The sequence below is a fragment of the Dysidea avara genome, chromosome 1, assembly GCF_963678975.1.
Source record: "Dysidea avara chromosome 1, odDysAvar1.4, whole genome shotgun sequence".
In the NCBI taxonomy this organism is placed as follows: domain Eukaryota; kingdom Metazoa; phylum Porifera; class Demospongiae; order Dictyoceratida; family Dysideidae; genus Dysidea; species Dysidea avara.
In genome coordinates this window covers 51,931,608-51,951,836 of record NC_089272.1, presented here as the reverse complement: position 1 = coordinate 51,951,836, position 20,229 = coordinate 51,931,608, and the positions used below count along the sequence as shown (strand labels likewise).

At 37.8% G+C, this 20,229-nt stretch overlaps 1 protein-coding gene and 1 long non-coding RNA gene across 5 annotated transcripts in view; one reads left to right on the top strand and one right to left on the bottom strand.

Annotated features, from left to right (window-relative positions):
• Positions 1 to 1,973: 1,973 nt before the first annotated feature.
• Positions 1,974 to 20,229, top strand: part of LOC136268357 (1-phosphatidylinositol 3-phosphate 5-kinase-like) — a 60,060-nt gene continuing 41,804 nt past the window's right edge. For 3 of the 4 annotated variants that reach the window (XM_066063689.1, XM_066063696.1, XM_066063681.1), the window contains exons 1-2: positions 6,424 to 6,779; positions 18,342 to 18,505. In XM_066063689.1, coding sequence (XP_065919761.1) covers positions 6,486 to 6,779; positions 18,342 to 18,505 — 458 coding nt within the window. In that variant the 5' untranslated portion in view covers positions 6,424 to 6,485. Of the gene's footprint in view, positions 2,671 to 6,423; positions 6,780 to 18,341; positions 18,506 to 20,229 lie in introns of those variants that run through there. The other variant, XM_066063699.1, reaches the window with a different exon arrangement.
• LOC136268385 (uncharacterized) lies at positions 2,049 to 2,846 on the bottom strand. Its single transcript, XR_010706995.1, has 2 exons — positions 2,342 to 2,846; positions 2,049 to 2,286 (listed from the first exon to the last, which is right to left on the bottom strand). It is a non-coding gene; the product is annotated as an uncharacterized lncRNA (long non-coding RNA).

Here is a 20,229-nt window from a genome sequence, read left to right as displayed (position 1 = left end):
TGCACAGTGCTTAAAAACTGAAAAAAGGTACATTTTTTCTCCAGGGCTCCCCATACATTTTACAGGGGAAAATGGCACAATTGAATCAGGAAGCCATCTAGCAATCTGGACTATCTTGAAACTGCAGTTGCTTCTAGCTGCAAGTTTGTACATGTAATGAGAGTAACTTCAGGTCTTATTGGATCTCAGCAATCTTTGTATGCTTTGTGGTAAGCAAATATGTTTCACCTACTGCACACTTCTCAATACAGTGGTGTATGCCCATAGGCAAGTGGCTATCTCAAGTTGGTAAAAACATCAAGTTAACAACTTATAAAGGTAAACAACTAAAGTGGAGGTGCCACAATCATGCAACAATACCTAAGGTGGAGTTGTGGTTTCAATTATGGCATTGTTATGCCGACTTTGAAGTGGTTTATACTTTTGAGCTGATGACACAACCATCAGAAAATTGCTCTGGAGCTGAAAATCGCTAACCCGAGCGAAGTAACTACGCACTTTAAAGTAAGCACCAGTGACTACCTTCCACCCAACCGTACGTTTTTTAAAGTTTTAAAGTATTCTACATACATTACAAGGCTTGAAAAGATTACAAAACAACACAAAACTTACTTATATGTAACGCGCACGATAAAACTAAGATTTTCATGATGATCAGCATGTGGACAAACCCCACAGCGATTTTCACCCTCATTGGAGCTCGGACGACGGAGCAATCCCAAGTTGAACACGAGTTGTCATTTTGTGCCAGGGTTCTATTGGGGAATATACGGAGAATTTTTTTATTAAAAAATCTCGGATACTGGAATGCCTACTACTAGTTCTGGGTCCTCGTTTGAATTTCCTCCAGGTCACAAAGTTTTGGTCTTGAAGAATTATAATACCAAGCATTCAAATCTACATTTGCGATCACATCTACAGGAGATTCTAGAAACTTGCCAGATAAAAGAATTCCCCTCCACACAGGGTCGCAAGCATAAGTCTAGGATTTTAAGCACTGAAGTAGTTGAAGTTCACTGCATATGTCAAATGCCAGATGATGGCTGCAAGATGGTATGCTGCGATAGATGTAATAAATGGTTTCATGCTGCTTGTGTGGACTACTGTGATGATATAAAATTGTGGTACTGTGTTGAATGCAGCAAATTTAAGGAGTGGAATCTATAGGTAGCTAACATTTATAGCTACTTGTTTACATTATTGTATGACACATCATGTATTTGTAATTGTCGAGGTAGCTAATTGTCATTGTGCTTATATTATAATTATTGAATTTTAATAATCTGTTTTGAATTGAGTTGATTGTATACAAAGTTTGTAAACATTAGATCTATATAGTTACTTGCTTGTTACAAGATAAAAAGCAGCTTTCTGGATCATCCTTACGCTCAGAAAACCTAGTATTATTGAGTTTTTCACAGCTAGTTCCGTAGCTAGCTGTAACTGGATATCTGGAATCCGGAATTTTGCTTGGAATCTGGAATCCTGAATCTCGTACAGGATTCTAGGGTCGTGACGGACCCCTCGATTTTAAGACATTTGTATCGTTTTCTACCAGAAGAAAGTGACAAACTTGGCTGCCACGCTGGTGTTATTCAAATTACACTTAGCCTAACACATGACAATAGTTAGGTAGTTGATTGGAGGATATCGATTTTTCGCGTTGCGGACCCTACCTGTGGCCTCTAGTTACAACAGAGTCTGTTGTGCCATATTGGCTTGATTGGGGTTAATTGTGCCTTCACCATGTCCCTTGTTCTGCATAGCCTCACTTCACTGCTGAGTCATCTTGAGAGACACGTCACACCTACAATATATAGCTACTTTCAATATAACTAACTTAACTTGGTTTTTGTGTAGGTTGTGTTTTATAGTATTGTGGTTTTCTGATGCCAGTTAAACTCCCTTGACTGTGTACGTATGCATATGTATCATTTCCACCAGTACACGCACACTGCTCTGAGCAGTGGCGTAGCCAGACTTTTCGCCATGCCTGGGCAATGGGTGGGCAAGCCATTTCCTATGTAACACACATACAAATGCCCATCTTCATATGGACATCAATATAACATTTTTAAAATGCATTATGTATCATCCTACACTACTGTATGCAAGATGACTAATATCAGCCTAATAGAAGCGAACGCCTAGCTAGCTATTGGCCTTCTAACACATTACATACATCTAGCTACATGTGTCTTAATACCAGACTACTAAGATTCTTGAATTAAAGCACGAGGCGCTCTATCACGTGATGACTAATGCTCTGCCACTACAGTTGTTAGCCTAGAAAAGTGGAAACAAAAAGAAAAGAATTGCTGACTGAACAAGTACTCCATACCGTTTGAACTGAGCAGTATCCACACGGATAGATGGGTGCTAATTTCACAAATACCTCTAGACTGCTTTGCCTCCCGAGTTTTGACCACACCAATAGCTACCGTGATTACTTAATCCAAATGTAAACCGTCCAGCCCACTATAGTGAAACCAATTCTTTGTCCTTCACTCCTTGCCACAATGCTGCGCAGTTTTTTGTAATCACGTGATCTTGCTTCTATTTATTGCCTCCTCTATTTGTGCACAATCAAGTTACTCGGAGGGAAAATCCCTTGGATAACCCCATCTCTGTTTAGCCAAAAAGAAGGAAACCATCGGCGAAAATGGCACGGTGAGTGTTGTATAAGTTGTGCTATACTTATTCTTGTACAGTGACTAGTTAAGTAACATTAGCAAAATCTCGAGCTATCCAGCCCACGTCTTTATAATTACTCTAGGAGCTGATGGTGGGGCAAAGAAGTCTGATGCCCGGGCAATGCCCTGGCTTGCCCGGGTTTGGCTACGCCACTGGCTCTGAGTGCTGCCTATGGAACTGTTTATACTTGCCCAATGGGTAGGTTGCAGCGTTGGTGTATGTACTTGGTTGTATGTGACGCGGTCCTAGTAATAATAATAATAATAATTTCAAAGCAGTTTAGCAGATTTCTTAAGGACCTCCAGCTACAAAAGCCTAACCCCTATATTTTTCAAAAAACTGCCATTTTGGGAACTGCATGCTGCAATACTTCGCAGAGCTCAGATCTAGGATAGAATCTGCTTATCTAACAATGGTCAGGCCACAACTAGAATATGCATCTGACGTCTGGGACCCTCACCAAACTGGAGATATTGTAGAGCTAGAAAAAATAAAACGAAGAGCAGCACGCTGGGTAATGAATGATTTATGGTAGACTTAGTTCTGTCACCTTAATGTTAAATCAGCTTTCATGGCCAATTCTCCAGACTCGCCGCAAACTATCTCGACTACAAACATTACACAAAGTTTTTTACCAACAGATATCACTTACAATTCCTCCATACTACCTACCGACATCACGATCCACGAGACAGTACCATCCACTGCACTACATCTTACCACATGTATCTACCACAGCACACCAAAATACTGAGTTATTTTTCAAGAACAATTAATGATTGGAACTCCTTAGCAGTAGGTCTTATTGAAGTTGCAGATGATGATTTTTAGAACTGGACTACAATCATTATTGTAATTGTTGCATGTATTTGGGCAAATCTGAGCACACCAGCAGGGCTGACTGCTCAGTAATAATAATAATAATAATACATAGATAGATATAGATCCGAGTTGGACAGTTTAGGTGGGGTCTATTCTATGGAACGGAACGGAATTATGGACTAAACTATGGAACGGAACGGAATGATGGACTAAACTACGGAACGGAATGCTTTCTCAAATTGAAGCTTGCAGCTTACCATTGCTGTACAAGTTATCGGTGGCACTTCCAGCTGGTAAACAAACGTATCCCAAGAAAGATAAAACGAACTTAAGGATCGATTGTGGGTTCTTGCTGTTTATCTTCTGATGTATTAAGTAGGGAACTTAATGCATGACTTGTTTTTGCTAATATGTGAGTTGTTTTTGCTTACTTTGACTTTAGAATGTACAATCTGGGGCTCAGCCTTTCTAATAGGCATAAATCCGGCAGTATGTAGCTACACTACAAAGGAAACAAGTATGGTGACAAGCTGAATCAACTCTGTCAGGCTAAACAGAATCTGAGGAATTTTGTGCAGTGCGTGAGGAGCAAACATTCAGATACCTCAAGGAGGCTATATTGTGTGAACATCAATGATTCATTAACAGAATAGTGGACTACATAATGTCAGATATCTTAGCCTGAGTAGTGAGTTGAATCCAGGATGGGGTCTATTTTACAGAATGTAATGTTTTCTGAATCAAAACTTACAGCTTGTCTAGCCGCTATCATTGCTGAAGTTGCATTCATCAGTGGAACTTCCAGGAAATGGAATAGGATAATAATAGAATATTAATAGCTGTTTCATGCAGTGCATTGTTCTATTACCTGATATATCAAGCAGGTCTCTTCAATTCATGTATTGCATGACCAAGGCAAGTTTTGTTACTACAATACAGTAGCTGATTGGATGTCAGTTGCTTCTGGTGATCTTGACAAGATAAATAGTTTAGAAGACCACTCAATTTCTTCAGTTTCAGAGCATAATATCCACAGAGAAATTAACTAGAAAGTTACTGGTGACAGGAAAAGTCTAGGTGATCATGACTTTATTCAGTCTAATAAACAGAATATATGGTTGATTGAGTGAGGTATCACTTGCAGAATGTTCAGACAACCAGCGATGAGATGCATGCATGGATTCATTGAATTTTTGTTACAGTTGGAGACATTAAATATCCAAAAGCAAACTGACTGTATAATATTAGTTACTTACTTTATATTTTCTCAATTTTGAGCCTGTATACAAATAATTAAATTTTTCTCAGTCCTAGAATAAGATGGGAGAGAAAATTTATCTTTGTTTACCTATACTGTACAACTTCAAAGGAAATGAAGAATAAAATTAGTAAAACCACAACAAGGTGAATTACAGATTTAAATACTAAATATGAATTAGAGCCTTTAGATAATTATTGTTCCAAAGCAAAATTGTAGATGGAAAAAACAAGGACTGGTGAGATCTTGGTTATTTAATGACAGCGGTTGGAGATTAAAAGGGTGGTAACTTCTTGTTCTTGAATATGTTGCAAAGTGGAGGTACAAATCAAAATGGGATATCAATTTCATTATGAAAAATTTGTATACTTAAATAATCTAGCATTACTGTATTCATTTGTCCTCCACTTAAATATGCTACAATAGTGTCGGTACATGGCAGTCTACCTTGACATCTCAACTCTAGAGTAGATCCAACACAGAGCAGCCCACACTGTAACAAATGCATGTGATCCCACTGTAATTTCATGGACCATGCAGCTGGACTGGGAATCACTTGAAAATAGATGAACAAATTTAACCTGTTTTGTTTGAAGTGAAGCATGTGAAATGTTACACTTAAGAAATCCTAGGATTCTTAGTTGGTATGTAATTAATGTGAGTGTTCCATTTCCGGTCTGACTAGATACATTGAAATTACACACACATCTTGGTCCAAATCACATTTGCCTGGTGGCTATGGGCATGGTTTCACATGCATAGCTAGGCTTATAATTGAGATTTGGTTGATCTTGGAGTTTTGGCATTTGGCCTGATTCAAGGCTAGCAGTCAGACACATCCTTGAATTTGTGCAACAGAAAAAATCAGTTCACTATATTGAATACAACATTAGTCCACTGCACCGGCTGTTAATAACTCCATGCATATAATTCAATGATGTTCGCAGAATATAGCCCCTTTTCGATCTGCCAAAATATTTGCTCCTCTCACACTGCACAAAATTCTTCAAGTTTTAATTTAGTTGGCTCTTTCCTGTTAGCTACCAGTGTCTTCCTGCTTGCTTTATTTGTACACTGACATATGACTTGAAAAGCCGGCCCAGACTGTTTTCTAAAGTCAAAATGAGCAAACCAGCTCACATGAAGTGCCCTTCTTGGTATATCCGTAGATGAACCAAGGATGAACATCACTGATACAGCTCATCCCACAATTAATACTTCGTTACTAATGACAACCAACAAGAACCCACAATCGATCCTTTAATTCTTTTTATCTTATGTTTAATCACCCACTGGAGGTGCCACTGATAACTCGTAAGGGCAGTTTCAGCAATGGTAAGTTGCAAGCTTCAATTTGAGAAAGCGTTCCGTTCCGTAGTTTAGTCCATCATTCCGTTCCGTTCCGTTCCGTTCCGTTCCGTAGAATAGTCCCCACCGACAGTTTACAGCTACCAGTTGCATTTTTATGTATATTGTGTTTTATACATAATAATAATCATTTAGTAGTGACCTTCACTACATTTAGTAGTGACCTTCACTACATTTAGTAGTGACCTTCACTACATTTAGTAGTGACCTTCACTAGTTTGTTTTTACTGTGTAGGGTCAGCGGCGCCAGCCTCGACTACCCGCTACTGAGTAGGAGCCGGTAGGCCGGGTCTGCACGAGACTACAAACACAGTAGTTCCATTTAACCATAGCACCACAAACAATGAGCAGCGATAAACTGACTTGGTTTAAATCATTTGCGGAGACTGGTGCTGGTAAGAATAATAATGATGAAAGCCCTGGATGGTTACTAAAGCGACCACAACGAGCCTCAGTGCAGATTGATGAGCAAAAGCAAAGCGTCAGATTTGAGAAGTCCACAGAAAGGTTTTCTACCAGTGAAGTAGAGTCTGTAGTCAGTGATGAAACAGAGCACGATATTGTGTACACATCTCCTCCACGATCGCGAACTCCGTCTAATGTCATAAACAAAATAGACACGATCAGTCGAAACAAGGTGAGTGCAGGCCGCTGCTTTCCCCTATATTCTCTGTATAGTGGCAAATTACGCGAGTGAGACACTCCTTGCGGTGGTACTGTCCCTATGACAGTTTATATATGTACTATATGAGACACAATTAGGGTGGATTAGGCCAAGCAAAGTTGATTCACAGTTTATTTTCAATGGTTTTAAAAAGCATGAAGGCAGCCGGTCATTTTCATTATGGGGAATGAAATGTGGTATGCTTTAGGAGTCAATGCTGAGCTACGTTTCAGCTGATTTACCCTCAGTTTTATCCATATGCAGCAATAATGTAGTTTATCGCCGCTGCCATTTCACTATACAAGTAGCTACAATGGAGAATCACTACTAGATCACACATATAACTATGATATTATGCAGACTGAATACTGGTAGGTGGTATAAGCAACAAAGTACCTGGCACTCTCATATCTCAGATTGTGAGATATTCGTGCAGAGTAAATCATAAGGTACAGTTTAGGCTACATCTGTATTATCACAACATAGCAGGATATTTTTTGAGGTGCGGATTGCCACCATCCAAAAGGGGAAATGTTTGCTTCTTCAGGCGTTTATAATGTTCAAACAATACCATTTCGATTAAATTTTGTGGGGGGATTTTCATGGATAGTTGCTAATCCACAAAAATTGCAAAACTTTCTCCTCTTGAAAATACTTGTCTGTCTCAGTTGTGTGCCCAACTGTTGGGAATAATGAAAAAATTGGAACAATCTTACAATACCATGCGGGCAGTGATGATAAACTGTGAATTAACTTTGCAATACCACGCAGGCAGTGACAATAAACTGTGAATTAACTTTGCCTTGCCTTATAGCTACTTAGTGCTTTGCACCCCTCCTATGGTATTTATATATAATATATATATATATATACGTGTATGTATGTTATCAACCTCTATACATATATGTATATATATATATATATATATGTGTGTATATTATCAACCTCTGTTATGATATGTGTGAGGTTCACTTTCCCATGAAATCTGTCTCTGCTGCAACAGTGTTATACTGTCAAGTGAACAGCATAATAGTAGCGGTGAACCAATAAGAGGTTTTGTTGATTGGCTGATATTGAACTCACTTCTGTCCTACTGAAGCCCTATATCAAAGTAAAAAACTGGGAGTATGTGGTAGTTAAACCCCATGCAGTGCATATATGGAAGACAACATAATATTATATTAACACAATCAGTTGAAAGAAGTGCAATCAAAGCAAACTAAAGCCATACACATTGTAAAACTAAAAGCTCAGCAAAACTTGAAGCCATACACAGTATAAAACTACAAGTTCAGCAATAAGTGAAGCCATACACAACTGACATGCTTATCTAGCCTTATTGACACATTATTGGTGAAAGTGACTGCTTCAAAGTGTGGGATAGAAGCCTGTTAACCCCCCCCCCCCCCCCCCCCCACCTGCACTTGTAGGATATATAGTTATCAACACCTTGGCCTCAGGTTGATAACTACAATATCCTACTGGTGGTGGGGTTCAACTATAACATAATGGCTTATACAGATAACTGATCCGATGTTTATGTCAATCAGAATTCCATACATAGTTGTGACCGGATCTGCAAGAATCCCATACGTTAGTGCAAGCCTAATTTTATAGCAGAATGCAATAGATGCAATGGGTGAAATATTTATGAAATCAAAAAAATTTCATAAATATTTTGAGCGTTTGTTTCACAATGAAGGAATAAAACCTTGGTAGCATTGTGATCCCCAAAGCAAGAGGAGTTCGTTTCGTGTCAGTACTCCCAGAAGATATGAACGTTAGTTTGCCTTACGTTGGACAAGCAGCTCGTTATCATTTTTCTCACGTTTTTGCCTTCGTCATGGTTGTAGGAATAGCCCAGAAGACAAAACTTACCCAACAATGGATTTGCCTGTTAAGGGAGAAACAGACGATGCAAGTTGCATCTTGGTAGATAACTGTATTTGAAAGTTATGACCGTTTATTTAAGCGCCTGTAGTTTATTTTCCATATTGTCACTGTACGAATCAATTTTTCTGCTGTTGCCACTTTGTAGCACTGTAGCTTTGAAAGTTCTTAGATTCTAGGGCTGAAACTTCGGTTGGCCATTCCTTTGACTATCTGGATAAAGAAAATGTAACAAAATGGAATTCGAAAATTACACTAACAAACACTATGGGGTTCTTACAGATTCCATCACATTTTATGAAATTGCGATTTTAAAACTTTCTTTCAAGGGTGTCAGAGTAGGCGCAACCAGTGAGGCCAGAACCTCACCACTTTTTGGCTGGAATTCTTTCAAGCTTAATGAAGTCAAAACCAAAAGTAGTGAACATGTATTTATTTAATGGCAACAATTGACAGAAACAACACTTAATATAACTAACCTGTTTTCACTCAAAACAGCTTCATGTTGACATTATCCGTGTTAGGCGCCTCTAAGAATTATTACCGTTATATTTTTGTTTCTCTTTGTAGCTATTTTGGAAACATTCATTACAGTTTATCTCTTAATTAATAAATTCCAGTGGTAAGTTTTAAGAGTCAAACAGTAATATGGAGGTGATTTTTGGCAGTGTTCAGTTATATCATTAAACACTTGTCAGGTAGCTAGCTAACTAGCAGTGCTAGTTTGCTAGCTAGCTACAGCCTCCAAAGAACATCTTGAAATGTTCAATTTTCCTGGGAAGTTCCCCCAGAATCAGCCTTACTTTTTACTCTGATGCCCCTGTATTTGCCTTATTTTATCATCAGGGTCAGTAAAATTTATCAGATAATTTCTGATATCACCAATACATAGTTATACAATGGGCACAAGTGCTCTGCCTGATATAAACGCACGAGCCTAAAAACCACTAGGCCCAAAGGCAAGTGCGTTTATACAGGCAGAGCATGAGTGCACGTTGTATAACTGTTATGTACCACTCACCTAATAGGTGGGGAGAATCTCACAAGACAGCTGTACCACTTATAAAAATCAGGTTTCTAACATCGATTGTGGGTAACCAGGCCGAACGTTGTGATGACGTTCCCTCTGCAGCCACCTGAGATATTGAAGGCTAGTACGCTATGGGTAAATAACGTTATATCACTAACCTGCATTCGCTGTTTGACACTCATCATGTATTGCTCAGCATGCTGGCGTGATCACTCAATCACCATATAGACTAAGCGCCAGACTAATCACCATAGTGATTCTCTTGAGCGAAAAAAGCAGCTAAACAGACGGCTTAAGTAAACAAAACCTAACTACTCAACGATACTGGTCTAATTCTTACTATTCGCACTGGCTAAACTTGAATCTGGTGGCATGACAAAAACTGGTTACCACAATTGAATGTAAAGGCAAGTATTATTTAGAATATAACAGTTTTATTGAGTCATTGCATGCATTGTCGAAGTGGGCTACAGTTTAATCTGGACTAAGGTGGCACCAGACTAGTAAGGTGTATAAGTACGTTTATATATATGTAGACTAGAGTTGTGGCCACCGCATTGGTTTTTTCGATCGCCATTGGCTGCTTGGTAAACATTATACATATTGGTGACGTTATGGCCCACAATCTACCTTTACATGTCAGGCTATATAAAAGAATTCGAGTGATCTGTGAATTGTATTTCCACCTATTAGGTGAGGTGTCATAGTGGTCCTGGCCACCAGCACTTGTGCTATGCTGCACAAAACCGCAGCCAGTGCAATATCTGTATATTGCACTGCGGTCGGTGCATTATACCTTATAATGCACTTGTTGCGGTCTACAAAACTGCAATCAGTACATTATAAGTTATAATGCACTCGCTGCAGTCTGCAGCAGTGCAATATGCAAATTATATGTACTGGCGGTGCCTTTGAACTGCCCACGCAGAGTGGTACATTAAACTGATATCCAATTATTTACCGTAGATCACTATTCTTGTATTAATAGAGATATGGAGGAAATGATGTTAGTATCCTTCAAATTTAACAACCACAGAAGTTTATCCTGGTGGCTACCTGTTCATCTTCGAAATTCCCACCCCTTGAGGTAAATGGGTAGTAGGGGACAGGAGACATTTACAGGAAAAGGAGCTTGTCCCAACTTCCTAATAAGGTATTCTTTAGTAGACTATAATGATAGCTCAGCGATCCCAGTGGTGGGGTAAGATGTCAAAGTCCCCAATTAAGTACATACATGTGTCATGGAGCAGGTAGCTGGGTGGGTGGGTATGGCAGCAGACATTATAGCTGTCACCTTTAGTTAGGTTGCTTAACCCTTAAAGTCACACACAATTATTAATAAAAGTGCACTGAAAATGCATAGGCCAACTGTAAACAAAGTGCTGTAACTTCCGTACAGTAATTGCTGAGGTTACACAATTTGTACCATTCTATCCATGTATAATAAGGAATAACACAATACCTAGAGTTTTACCCTTTGGCGAAAGCTTTAGGCCAAAACTTGCCGTGAATTCAAGCTGTCACAAAACACAAAAATAATTCATTGCATACCTTCAGAAAACAGTTGATAACTTCTTCACAGTTTGTCCTACAGAGTTCTGGTAAGGACCGTTCAATTACAAATCATGCCATATAAAGCTCACATGAGTTAAACATTTTTATAGATGGCTACGGACACGATGCATGTGAAGTAGTAGGAAATACAGTTGCCATTCTTCATGGCATCATAACAAGTGAGCGATTGTTTTTACAACCATTAGTTATACTTGTGCAAGTAACCCAATGAATAAACTTTCCAGGTTTTTAGTTAATAACATCAGACAAGCTTGTCTGTGCTGCAAGCATGCATTACTAATAATATTTATGCGTTTTATGTACTTTTAAAAACGGCAGACATATCGGCCTATGCAGCTTTAAGAGTTAAAGCAAAAATAATTTTAAATGAATGTGGACACAACTGACAAAAGAACCAAACTTTTCCTACAATTGTAGTACTACCTTAACTTACACAACTATGTATATTGTGTTCAAATCAATACCTCTATCACTATCTTGGATATTGCGATGCATCAATATATCTTCCCATCTCTATTAGTTTGTGATACGAGAAGTATCCTTACATATATATATATATATATATATAGTTGCATTTTATTTGTTCAGATGTCACAGGATTTATCTTACACATATTGGCAAAATTCAATTTACTTGTTTGAAAGTAGCTATAGTTACTTGATGAACTGGCTCTTACTACTTCAGCTCTTGCTTGGTGTATTATTTTGTATAAAATTGCTGAATGATATACTAAAAGAATTTTTTGTCACATGCATGGCCAAAGCATTCTGATATACCATTGGTTCATACCATTAATCAGCAGTACAACTTTATAGTAGTTAATATACATGTAGTTAATGATACATTTACTGAAGCTGAATCAAATGTTGAAGGTGGCCCTGTATAGCTCTAGGAAGTTGCCTCAGTACATAAAAAAAACACTTACACTTTAGGCCACTCCAAATGACAGTGTAGTTTCCTGTCCTCTGCCCGCATCACATCTGGGCACCCGCATTGCATGTCGTTATTGTCATTATTTTTCTAAAACCACTTCCTGTGCTGCTTTCTAGAAACCTCATGGAGCCTTTTATTTTGCATTGCTAAAAAGCACAATGAAACCTTAAAATGAACGGTTCTGGTGGTTGCTAGCTTGCAAAGAAGCCATTTTCATGACCTTGAAATCCTCTCAAGATCAAGATACTCTAATAGAGCAGTCATCTTTATTATACAACTAAGTACTAAGAATAATATGAAATGCAGTTAAAATTACATCATAAATAATGAATAAATAAATAATTAATTAATAATTAATGTTTGAGAAAACTACGAGGCCTAGGAGACATAAACTAATCGGGGATAGATTCGCCTGTGAACGAAGGCACAAACATATAATCGCTGCGCCTGTTCGTGCTGATGACTTGAACATATGTGTAATTCTATATAATGCCCAGTACCACACCCTTGCTTAATTACAGATTGCACGAAGGAGAAGATTAGCAAACATCTGTAGAGTGATTGCAGGAGAGCCAGAAGCTACTTTACACGTAAACAAGAAGATTACAAGTATGTTTAAATGTTTCTAAGCTGTTTTCAGGTGGCGCAGTGAGGACCAAGTCGCCATGCCAGGTGCCAGTGGGCACACTCCGTATGATGAACAAGATTAAGAGTATGTTTGTTAACATGATGGTTTGTTGTGTATTTGTATTATTTTGTATACTTCTGTTCATCCTTTACTTAGCTGCTAGCTAAATTATTTCCATCTCCAGAGTTCAATGCCAATAATACATTGCTGCATACAGTTCTATGGTATAAACTGCATCTTCTGTATGTTGTACAGTATTGTGTTACACATCATTATGCCATTGCCACACCATTAATGTACCGGCACTCAGCTACCAGTAGTTTTGCATTGGGCCTGGCAGGCCATTGTGTGGAGAACGCCGGCACAGTTTTCAGCTGATAAGTTTGTGTGTGAAATTGCATAGCTCTCAACCTGAAGCCTTTCAGTGCCAGGAGTGAGATTGCTTTGTCACAGAAGCACAGTACTTCCTACAACCAGACACTTTCCTGCATGCACTGTGCTTTGTCGTTTTCACTATTACGTTCTGTACTGGCCATTCATGGGAGCAGAAAGCTACAATCAACATAGCTCCCTGCTGTCTCCACTGAGCTGCATTTAGTGGAAAGCCATATTCTTGTTGATTAGAACAATTGCGGTTTTGTTTGTGTCATTTCACTTTAATTTGTTGTTTTGTCATCATTATTTTACTTTGAGACAGAAACTATATAAACACTGCCGTAATTACATCAATGGAATTGTACTTTTTCTTAGTGGCATATCCATTATTCTCTGGTATTGGATTTTATCCTATTGAAAGTACTGCCATCTTTCACAGTGATCTTGTTCTCCAAAAATCACCTCTTAGTAGTGTCTTACTGATGATTTTGCCATTTTGACTTTTGGAGATGGTTGTGAAGTCTTAAAAAGGTTATAATGTCTTAAACACCAGCAACACAATTATTTTAGAGGAGCTTAGTATGCACAAAGTTGCTGGGTGACAGCTTTGACTTTACTTTCAGGTAAGTTTGTAATAATATGTATGTTTTTCATGGATTATACAAACTGATTTTAGCCTGATAAGGTTTAGTATTTCGATCAAGAGAAGTACAGCTCCTCCAGAAAGGAAGGGGTTGGGGGGACATTTGCCCCAAATGCTCCATGCTGGATCCGCCATTGATATACAGCTAGTCTGTAGACTGTAGAGTAGCTAATCTTGCATGCACACACATTCACAGCAACAAAGTCAAATACTGTGTAGCTGGTGAATATATAGAGAGTAATTTTGCATTCTGCATAGTGCCGTCAACATTTAGTTCACACGTGAAACTGATCAAATTGCTACATAATATGTACATACAGAATCTCCTAATGCAACTGTCAAATTCACTGCAAGGATTGTTGTTATCAGATGTACACTTGACTGCATTATTAGAGTATTTACATAACTGCTCTATTAGAGTGGTTAATCCGCCCACGTACAATGATTAGGGAGCAAAAAACCACCTTGCAACAAAGTCACAGTTAAGCTTCTCAGCCTATACTGAGTTTAATAAGGATAGATTTTATTAGCAACAAGCATCACACTCCAAAAACCCTAACTCTGAGCACAATCTTGTATGGCTGTGCATGTGTAATGGAATTTTGCATACCAAAACTTGCTATTGAGAATTGTAAACCGAAGTGATCTAAAATAAAATTTTGCATAACATCAAGTTTTACCATTAGACCTTATGGATTATGTAATAAAACAGCTTAAAATCAATTCCATGCCATTTTGGTATTCATAGTTTAGTCAAACCAGTTGGTTTAAAACCCTTGTCGACAGCCATCAAATCTTGTCCTATGTAAAATACATGTATTTTATACTAACTACAAAAGACACAAAAGCAGTCATTAGCACCCATAATCTCTACGTAATATGCGCCCCATACAATTTCCTATTATATAGAGAATTTAATTACTTGGGTGGGAAAAACCCCAAAACGCAGCATGTTACCCTCAACCGCATTTGCTAAACTTGGTATCATTCTACGTGGCAACACTTACTGATTAAGAATCTACCTGAAGTAAGTGCTTAACTGATTATTATACAGGATTAGATTGCAAAGCACACAAAAAAACAGGCTTTTCTGCTGTATTATTACGTACCTGAACATGTAATCTGGCGATACAAGTCTTTATCCTTCCTTTTTTCTTGATCACTTCACAAACTCCTATACATTACTCAAATCACCATTCATCAAGGATTCTGATGGACCATATATGATAAATCAAAGTATGCAGAAGTTATGGCACCGTGTTTAATAGACGGTGTTATTTTCACATATTTTTTTTACGTTACGGATTTTTATATTGTACAGTCAAGTTGAAAAATGTTTCATGTGTTTTGATATGGGCAAGAAGAAGCGGTCCGGTTTGGGCTGTTTCTATCCGAAAACAAAATCAAAAATAGGTCATGGACACGCACAATGATCCATTAAGCAAGCCTTGCTACTTTTTATCCCAGGATTCTCCTTGTAAACTTTGCTATGCCTGTGAAAGAATAGACTCTTACATGTATTATGTAGTATACTGTGATGACACTGTAAAGTATTATTATGCTGAATTTAGCCAATTATTCATGTTGATCTTAGTCAGCTTAACCAACATTCTTACAGCATAAGCAATTATGCTTCTACAAAAATGCACTAGGAAAATTGTTGATGGCTATCTACACTGCTTTAAACCAACTGAGCACAATAATGTATATAGCTTAGCACTATAGGAAAGGTCTGCTCATATATATAGCTACTTTTGCTTTCCAACTGAGTGAAATGTCTCATTAGCTATGTCAGGAAAGTATTATTTGTTAGCTCAGTTGTTCAAACAATCCAAAAACTATTCACACATCAAAAACTCTTCATTCAAATGTGAAGTCTTAGTCCACTGTGTGTGGGAAAGTTGCTGTTTCGGTGCCACTTGCCAATCTAGGGCCACACAGGTATTCAGTCCGGCATGGAAAATTTGAAGTTTGAATGTTACCAGCTTTTCAGTCAGTGTACCAGCTAGTGTTCAGTGATAAGAAAGTCAAAGATTAGATTTACTAGAAGAATTACCAGACTAATCATTAAAGGATCACATTTGATTTATTAGGAAAGCTAAAGCTACAGCCTATCTAGATCTGATGCTATTAGAATTCTACATACTGAAGTTACTTTGGTTACTGGTAACAGAAGCATATAATCAACGACAATTTTTTTTAGAAACATTTTAGTAGTTTGGCATATATACCTGCCTGTTCTATTATTAGAGTGTAGGGTAGTGTGATTGCCCTATTAGAATCCCTGACTGCTATATTAGAGTATCTTGATCTTTTGCAATGTTTAAAAATCTATGTCCTTGATTTTTACTGGGTCACGTGCACTTAAGCACCTGTAATATTAATAATAGTCCTCCTAAACTGAGGTTCCAGGTTTTCCATGCGGGCAGGTGACCAGAAACTAAGGTTTGACTTGGTGTGGCCATAATGTGAACAAACGGGCAAATTTCAGTTTTGCCTGAAATACATGTACTGTTTCCTTTTCGCTTCACACTTATTAGTGGATTTATACGCATTGCAAAGAACCACTAGAGGGTGGTTGTGAGTTGAAGATGCTTTTCAAGGTGGTTTTTAGGTGTGTGTTCTATTAGGATTTTTGCAAAAAATAAAAGAAAATAAAAACACGGGCGATCCCTATTATGAACTCACTATTGGGGTTCATGATAACATCAGCTACACTTAAGGTTACAGTATAGTCACGGGCAATCATTCAAATTTTTGAATGCCTATTGATACTTTTTGAGAAGGCCATAAAACCTGTCTACTGAGTCTAGCAGCGTGAAAGGTTTAAAGTGAACACAAAGCCCTTCATATTTAATGTTTTTATGTCACTACAGTATAGTTTGAGGCAGATGGAACACTACACATTGTTGTAGCAAGACAGGAAAGCCAGCCCACTCAGTTCCAGCTGTAACTGCCATGTTTTTCCACCGCCAAATACAGCAAAAAGCTGTAAGCTCTATGGGAAGGTCTGGGACATGATGATACTGTATATTAAATTTATTAGGTCCTGTGGAAGCATTTTTGTCGTATTCCTTCCCAATGACAGAAATACAAGCCTTCAAAGGGCTTGTTTCACTCGAAGAAACTACTAAAAGTTTAATAAAATGTCTTCACTAACAGTAACTTAAAATATCGCTTCCACAGGACCTAGATATTTTCGTTGCTTAGTTAATTGTGTCAAAATTATAGGGATCCAGTAATCTGTTAGTATGGTTTTTGGCGGCGCATTTTTAAAAAGCATTGCTCTATCGTGGACCACACATCCAAGAACAGTTGTTGTTCTGCGGTATAAACATGCAAGTACAAATAGCTGTATTACTTCCACAACACAGTTGGTGAAATTATTTATCCCCTGGAGCAGGTTCTGTAATTTGTTCTGCCCATGCATTCTAAAATATACTGTAACCTTAATCAATACTGTATAGTAGTGGTAGTCTACATACCACTTAGGAGAGTTGAACAAATGGCAGTAGTTGATAAGTAGCTAGGCTACAATTTGTAGTTTAGCTGGCAACACCAGCTAGCACTTACAGGCTGCAATATGGTATGTCAAGAGCTCAGGATCTGTAATGGATGTTGTTAATAAAAGTTAAGCCAAACTTTAGTGATAGTAGTGCTTCATTCTCCTACTATTAAGAAAAAAATAGTTTCCTTCAACTATTTAGAGTTTTTATTGATGAGTACGTGATTAATTGATTACAACAATTTTACGATTAATTATGAGAGCCCTAATGGCTTCTCTACATTCGCAATAGAAATCATCTGTATTTGTCTATAGTGACTAAATTGATTGCAGAAACACTTCTCGTACTGAACATAGCTGAAAACAAAGTGTAATGGCCACTTCACATAACTGATAGTTGAGGAATGTGTTTGCAATAAAATATTTAAGTCTGGCACCATTCTTTCTTCTAATGTGGTATGTGTGGGTTCTCCAATCATTATAATGTTATATACAAAAAGTAAACAAACAAGTAAAAATTAATAATTTTAAGTTTGATTAGGGTTAAAAAATAGAGAAACAAGGGAAGTCTCCTTCACCAGCTGATATACTATAATCCCTAATACGTAAGTAGGTAACTACATTCATTATTGCATGAACCAAACATGGTAAGTAAAGTGCAATGCATTAAAAAACAATGCTGGTGTTCACCCTTGCATTCAAGCAAGAGGGCTCTTCAAGGTTGGACGCAGTGATGATAAAGTCATATTTTGCTACAAAGTAATTGCTAATTGCTGGAATATGTGATGTAATTATTATCCTTGATATGAGTATCTATTGCAATTTTAGTTTGGGGACAGTAAATGATTAGTCATGGAATGTGTAGTGATATCACTATGGTGATTTGTGATGTCAGTACAGAGTCACTGTTACATTGTCACTGTAATCATGTCACTATTATGATGTCATTGTTACAGGATGCTGAGGAGTTTGGTGCACACCATATATGGTTAAAAATGTTGCACCCACTAACTGGTTTGAAGTTACAGAGTCATCACTACCAATTAATGCATTACCCAGACACCCTGACTGCTAGGGAGATTACTGATTGGCTAGTCAAGAATAGACATGCTTCCTCAAGGTCAGTCTAATGGTGTAGTTGTTATGATCATAGTGGTGTGTCATTATCAAGACACATGGCAGTGTGTCATGATCAAGACACATAGTAGTGTGTCATGATGGTAGTGTGTCATGATCAAGACACATGATAGCGTGTCATGATCAAGACACATTACGGTAGTGTGCAGTGTTGGGAGTAACGCGTTACTTATGTAATGCGTTACGTAATATTATTACTTTTGTGGTAACAAAGTAATATAACGAAATACGCTATAAAAACAGGTAATATAACGTAAGCTACTTTACTTACAAATGTAACGCGTTACCTAAGTAATATAGTTACTGTAACGAGTCTAATATTATGCAATATTATTACTACAAGTAACAAAGTTACTAATCTCGTTAGTTATCCCCTGAGTAATGCCTAGCCACAACGAAGTAACGAGGCCTACTGAATGAAGCTTATTCACTAGCTTCTTATCTATAACCAAAATTTGCATATTGTCCAACAACGCAATCATATCACGTGATAAGGTGGTAGTTTCACACGTGACAGATTAAGGCTGTGGATACAAAGTAATATAATATGTAATATTATTACAGTTACTTTATTTTATGGGTAATATGTAACTGTAACTAAATAGTTCAGTTGCAAGTAATATGTAACTAGTTACTTTTACAAAGTAACTTGCCCAACACTGGTAGTGTGTCATGATCAAGACACATGGTAGTGTGTCATGATCAAGACACATGGCAGTGTGTCATGATGGTAGTGTGTCATGATCAAGACACATGGTATCAAACGGTATGGTAGTACCGTTTAAGTAGGGATCGCCTTGAAAATTTTGCGTACCACCCAAAATTCCACCTTTAAAAATTAGGGCTGAAACAATCATGGTGTTTTAGTATTCGAGTGCTATTGATCGAGTATTCACAAATACTAGCTATTTGTAGTCATACCCTTTGACATGTTTTGTACCAACCTTAAACAGTTTACAGCTTTTTCAAGTAACAACAATGATACACACACTGTATTAAAGTACTGATGTTAGTGTCCCGGACAAAACATTATGCCAATCAAAGTCTACAGTCTTCATTGTGTCACTCCCTGATGACAAATACATCATGTGAGCTGGGTCACATGATCTTAACAAGTACTCAAGTACCAATTTTACTATCCGAGTACCAAAATCCTTGACGAGTACTCACCGAGTATTAGTATAATTTTATATTAGACCCTTTTGGTGGTGAATTTGGTGAATTTTGGAGGTGTCTAAGTTACTTAGACCCTTTTCATGTTTACTTAGACCCTTTCATGTTTACTTAGACCCTTTTCATGTTTATTACGCGCAACCGGACTGGTAGCGTTGGCAACGCATCGCCACCTGAAAATTAATTTTAAACCCGTAGCGTAACAACAGAATAATGGCTTGTTTCTACTAATGAACGCTACATTTCTCTGTTACAAGCAGCTGTCAACAATGTTAAGGTACAACAACTACATAAAGGGTCTAAATAACTTAGACTTCAGACCACAGGGGTCTAAGTAATTTAGTAACCCTCAGGCCCTGTAGTAGCGCCTTCGCTTCGCTCAGGCGCCACGACACAGGGCCATCGGGTTACTAAATTACTTAGACCCCTGTGGTCTGAAGTCTAACTATTACTTAAATTTTGTTTCAGCCCTATTAAAAATCATCCTAGAGACATTTTACGTGATGAAAATCACCTTTACAGAATAGTACTAGT